The following is a 5,933-nucleotide window of genomic DNA, read 5'->3' as shown; positions in this document are numbered from 1 at the left end:
CGTCTGGACTGAATCACATTCACATGTCTTTGTGAACAGGATAGAGCAATCCGCGAAATTAAATATAAAAATTACCAATGGTTTTCAGTCTTCTTTCCCACACTCCCCAACTCTTCCCTAGTAAGTTATTTACGCAGAAAGAGGCTGCTTTTCTCTTGCCAGAACTCACTTACTCAAAGATCTTTATTAGAAACAGTTCATATGAACACTCAAGTTTATCTGAAACTGCACAATGAGCCTCTGAAATATTTAATGCTAGAAAGTTTTGCTCCAGAATCGAAACTTACAAGATTTCTCATGAGAAAGGTGGGGAAATGGTTGGATTTATTATTTATTTTTTTCTGATCTTGGTCATCTTGTAGCTTAAAAGAAATAAATGGAAACAAAACAAAGTTAAATACCAGTTTCTTTCTAAAGCCTGCCTAACTGACTGCCCCAGTTAGTTTTTCTCTTTCTTTTTTTGCATGAGGAGGCTACCGAGGTACGAGGTACGAGGTACGGCAAAGGGTGCCAGGGATGGAAGGGCCAGCCCACAAAATGAAAGCCGTCACCAAGACACTCAAGACAGATTTGTCATCTCTTTGAATTTTAACTCACCCATTGGGTCCAGGGCTTAATGAAAAGAAACAGTGGACAATGGACAAATGTATTTCTACCTGCCTCATTGGAAAACCACATTTATGACCCAGCAGTAATAGCTGCCGTATGATCAGCACATCATGCTGAAAAGATTCAAGAAATTATGACATAATCGGGGCCTCGAGCTAATCCAGAGTTGCTTGCCCTGAGCTCTGTTCCCATTCCCTGGAGTAAGGTTAGGCCTTGGGTGGCCCACCCATGCGGCCAAATATGCAGGGCGGCAGCAACCCTGATGGGCCCTTAAAGATCATATGGAGCACGGTTGGATTCTGCAGCCCTCTTGTATATCACATGGGAACACCTGGGGTGTGAGTGATGGAACTGGGTCACACTGTGGCAACCCAGCACATTCCAGATTCAGAGCCATGTTTGCAGTTCTCAGAGGCTGGGAAAAGCAGGCCTCCGTCAAGCTAAACAGAGAGCTTTCCCATTTTTTTAAAAAAGTTACTTCTTTTGCAAATTTGTCCTCCTCACCTTATGTAGGAAGACGCTATAGGAGTCTTTTATTGTAATAAGGTAGTCAAAGGCACAAGAGGTCGAACTGTGTAAAAAGAGTTTCGAAAAGTACAGGGAAGAGTGAAATCATGTGATTCTCCACCATTCCTCTAGACTCTGGAGTAGACGCTACCTTGCGCCCCCTTTAGAGCCAAGGGCCCTCCCCGGTAGAATGTCAGAAAGGCAAGACCTTTGGAGCTGCGCCTCTGTGAGGGTCCATTGTCCCAGTCCATGGGCCTCGGACGCTTCTCCCCACCTCCCATTTTCAAAGCCGCCCGGTAGGCACCCGGTGTACGCGGTGCACCGGGAGTCTGCGCCTGTCACGCCGGCTCGGTCCCTGCCACTTGGCTCTCAATTCGGTCCTCTGTCCAGTCCTGTCCTCAGGTTTCGTGGATACTTAGTTCGTAAGGACAGTCGAGGTATCTATGAATTTTCGCCTGTATGCTCCGCTCACATAGCGGACACGAACCGATCCACTGCGCCTGGATAGGCAGCCGCGTGGCGAGCGTGGTAGGCGCCTCCACTGCCCGCTCCGAGCTGCCCACCAGGATTGTAGCAGGGCCCCAGCGCTCCAAACTGGCCGGGCGATGTGCGCCCATAGAAGTCCACCGCAGTCTCGACGCCGCCACTGCTGCCACCCGCGGGGGGCGAAGCGGGCCCGGCCAACCGGCCAGCTGCTGCGAAGAGGGCCCCGGCGGCCCCTTGCGAGTACGTGCCGTCGGGGCCAGCGTAGGCGGCCGCATAGGCGGAAGTGTTGGCGGGTCGGGCACCGGCGCAGCCGGCCGGCTGGTAAGCGGTGCTAGCTGCAGAGCCGCCGGCCGAGGCAAAGGAGCAGGAACCCGCGGGCCCCGATGACGCGGGGCCCAGTTCTGGGCTGAGCGGCCGTTCAGGCACCAGGCCGAAGACGCGGCACGGGCCTGGCGAAGCAGCCGGGTAGTAGACCGGGGGCGGCGCGGCGAGCGACGGTGCGGCATAGCCTGCATAGACCGCGCCAGGGTAAGGAGGGCGCGCAGTGGGCACCCCACCCGGGAAGATGGCGGCAGCGGCGGCGGCGGCTGCGGCGGCGGCAGCTGCGGCCGCGTCGTGCATGTAAGCCGGGTAAGTGGACAGGTCAGAGCGCTTGAAGCGCTTGCGGCGGCGCAGGAAGCTGCCGCTCTCGAACATGTCCTCGGCGTTGGGATCGAGCGCCCAGTAGTTGCCCTTGCCCGGGCGGCCGGCCTCGCGCGGGATCTTGAGGAAGCAGTCGTTGAGCGTGAGGTTGTGGCGGATGCTGTTCTGCCACTTTTTGGGGTTGTCGCGGTAGAAGGGGAAACGCTCGGTGATGAACTTGTAGATGCCGCCCAGAGTAAGGCGGCGCTCCGGCGCGTGCGCTATGGCCATGGCAATGAGCGCGATGTAGCTGTAGGGCGGCTTGCCCCGCTGCAGGGGGCGCTTCCGCCGCCGCCCACCGGCGCCGCGACCCGCGGCCTCCGCCGGTACCCCGCCGGCCCCCGCCTCACCGCGCTCCTCCTTCACGGCCGCCAGCGCCTCCGGCTGCGGCGGCGGTGGCGGCGGCCCGCTCTCGGCCGTCATGGCGCAGCCGTCCCGCGTCCCCGAGGCGTCCCCGCTGCCTTCGAGGATCGGGCGGCGGCTTTGGGAGCTGCGGGGCCCGGGACACCGGGTCACGGGGACCGACGCTGGGTCCCTCTGCAGAGAGCTGAGAGGGTCCTCGCAGCTGGCACCGGGAGCACAGCTTCCCTGGCAGGGGCTTGCAGGAGGCTTGGCGCCCGCGGTTTCCGGACTGGCGGTCTGCGGACAGAGGCTCAAGTGTCCCGCCCACCGACGGCTCTGCTTGTGTTCTGGACCTCGAAGCCAGGCGCCGGCAGAGACGCTGGTACTGGAACTAGACTCCTGTCTAGGGCTGAAGGGTCCTTTGCGCGCTGGTGCCAGGCGGTCAACGGGTCTGGAATTGGTCCTGGGGCTGAGGCGCCGCCATCAGCTCTGGGCTTCCCGCTGATTCTGAGGATAACCGTCGAGGTCGCGAGTGCAGAGGAGGTTGCGGGCCCAAAGGCCTGAAACGGTAGCAGTTAGTGCAGGCGTGGGGGCACTGTGTTGGGGGCGGCCTAGGCCGCGTCCCTGAGGCCGCAGCTGCTGAAAGCTCGGAGGGCAAGGAGACGAGGCGACGGTGGCGAGGTCGCGGCGCGGGCCAGGCACTGTGGCCGGCCACTGTTCCTCTCCGTAGGGTTGGCCTCCAGCCGCCAATACTTCTGGCGAGGCGCTCCCCTGCACACACCCGGACCGGCTCCTCCCTCCGCGGGTTTCTCCTCCTTAAAGGCGCGGGGAAGCTCGGGGCGGTGCCGGTTCCCCGCCCGTCCCCCACCCCCCGACTACCCGCCCCCTGGGTTCCGGCGCACCTCCCCAGGTAGGAGCAGCTGTGGCGGCGCGGCGGGAACCACACGATCGGAGCGCGGAGGGCGCTTGGAGATCTCGCTGGCCGATCCTCCCTGCGCACCGACGGGGAGAATGCGGCCGACAGAGGCAGGGACTGTCGGCGCCCAAACTCAGCGCTTCCGGACTTTACCAGCCTGTATACAAGGCTGGGACCCGCAGGTGAAAGGAAGGGTTCGCTTCACTTTTTTGGCTGGAGAGGGTGAGAATTGACTGAGGGGGCGCTTGGTTCTTGTGGGTGGAAGGGAGAAGACGTCCCAGGTGATTGGCTCCCAAGGTCTTTGGGATGATTCTCAAACCCTAAGTCAAGGCTGCCCTGGCCATTCTCCATCCAGTCCCTCCTCTTTTAGACATAATTTCTAGGTCTTATAGAAGATTTGACTTGATACAGTTCCACCGCGACTTCGCGGATTAGCCAAACCTCACACATGCCTGCGTCTGTGTTAGTGCTTTTCCTCGCCAAGTGCCAGAGGCAGATACTTCCCCCTCTTTGGGTGCCAGGCTTATCGACTGTACCGAGGTTTTGTATCTCGTGTCCTTCCATTGCTGATATTTAGGGAAACACCGCACTACCCCCACCTCCAATCATTTATCTTTGCGTGGCTCGGGACCCCTCTATGATGAGGGAGTGAAGCACAGCTTGAAGAGAATGAAGGCTGGGCTTCTGCCCTCTCGTGGTGATCTTCTCCTCCAGTTCGCTCAGGCCAAGAAGGCTCCAAGCAGCCGAGCCGCTCCATCCCGAAGCGGGGCGGAGGGCTGAGAGAAGTGGGGGCCGGGGGAGGGGTGCTGTGGCCGTCGGCCGGCGCGTCTCTTTGGAAAGGGGCGGGCACGGGGGACCCGTTTGCTTCGAGGGTGTCCGGTTTCTGAGTTCGTTTCCTGTCACCTCCCAAGACCGAGCTCGGCCTCATCCAAGACTTCCTGCATCGGTGGCCCCGCAGGTCTGGATTCTTTTTACGATCATTTGCAGGGAGACCTTGGGCCAGTCCCTTCCCAGTCGCAAGCCCGCAGTTTTCTTTTCTGAGAAATGAAGGCGGAAAAGCACGTGCAGATCTTGGAAGGAGAAGCGAGGAAGGCTTCTATCCTTAGGATTTCGAGGCCTGGTGCCGACCCCAGAGGCTCCGGCTGAGATGCAGCTTTCCGGCTGCAGGTGCAGGGTTGGGGGGAGCGAGCCGCGAGAGCGCGGGCGGCCAGCCTTCAAGGGTTTTAGTCGCGTTCTTCGTGGCAATGAGCTCCGGGCAGGCCCAGCCCCACAAAAACACTGGGCAATTGCCTTCGGAAGCAGGAGGCAAAGAGTCCAAGTCTCGCTCCGCCGACCCGGGTGTGGAAGCCAATCGAACAATTTGCATGAGGACCTTCTTCCGCGGATGCACACTCGAACGACTGGAGAAGCTTTTCGCTTTCCCAAAACACTCCCAGCTTCCTTCTTCCAAAGTAACCACGCTGCAAAAATCCAGGTTTCATTCTATTTTTTTTTTTCCAAACGGGGAAAAGGTTTAAAATTGTTAAATTTTAACCAGATTACATCATAGCAATCTTTTAATACTGAATTTTATGGTTCCAAGATTCAGATTTCCAAATGTTAAAATTTGGACTACTATCCTAGCATGAATCCCTAAATCAAATAATGTGTTTCGGTAATTCTAAGATTCTATGACCAGTGTCTAAATTCTTTGACTGTGATTATATTCCTATGACTTTAAACTTCTGTTCAGAGTGTAAAAACATATTCCTTATATTTTAAGATGCTGGGAGTAAGATTTTGTGCCTGAAAATATAATGCCACTGTTGGCAGTTGTAGCTTCTCTGTTTTAGACATTTTTACAGCTCTAAGGTACATATTGCTTAATTTTAATTCCTGTCTAGGAATGTCTGATTGGAAGATTTGGGTCCTGTAAAAATCCACATCTCTCTTATTTAATTCTAAAATATTAGTACTAGACCCACTATTCTATAACTCAAATAATCTAACAATTCTTGTAATATTTGTGACTATATGCTTTAATGACTTAAAGACAGAGGCTTTTAAGCTCCAGTTACTATGGTGAGAAGCCTCCATGTCTCAGGATGTTTTGATCCTCGTTGTTTTGTGACTGTGGGCACACTCTTCTAGAAATCCGATTCCTTTTTCTCAAATGTTTCAGCTGCTGAGCTCTGCCTGTGCATCAGACCAAGCGTTAGCATCCTGAGATTAGAATTATTAAGATTATGATTCTAGGATTTCATGAACAAAGAATCCTAAAAATGCTGTTCCACAAATGTTTTATTCTAATAACACATTTCAAAATTCTGTACTTTGAAGATGTAAAATTTGAAATAAAGGATTTGAGTGAACTGGGACAGTTAACCCTTTTGGATCAAAACTATGCAGAAAG

General features: G+C 55.2%; 1 protein-coding gene across 1 annotated transcript; it reads right to left on the bottom strand.

Moving 5' to 3' along the window:
* Positions 1–1,090: 1,090 nt before the first annotated feature.
* FOXE1 (forkhead box E1) lies at positions 1,091–3,507 on the bottom strand. The gene has a single exon (XM_081511373.1). It carries the CDS (start codon positions 2,704–2,706, stop codon positions 1,585–1,587), a length of 1,122 nt encoding a protein of 373 aa, XP_081367499.1. The 5' UTR covers positions 2,707–3,507; the 3' UTR covers positions 1,091–1,584.
* Between the last annotated feature and the right edge of the window lie 2,426 nt (positions 3,508–5,933).

This window comes from Giraffa tippelskirchi, chromosome 1 (assembly GCF_054371585.1).
Source record: "Giraffa tippelskirchi isolate mGirTip1 chromosome 1, T2T-mGirTip1v1.2.pri, whole genome shotgun sequence".
NCBI classification, from domain to species: Eukaryota; Metazoa; Chordata; class Mammalia; order Artiodactyla; family Giraffidae; genus Giraffa; species Giraffa tippelskirchi.
This window is presented reverse-complemented; position numbering and strand designations above follow the sequence as displayed.

Excerpts from the sequence above, each read along its gene's own strand:
- FOXE1 (XM_081511373.1), bottom strand. The coding sequence starts at position 2,706 with ATGACGGCCGAGAGCGGGCCGCCGCCACCGCCGCCGCAGCCGGAGGCG.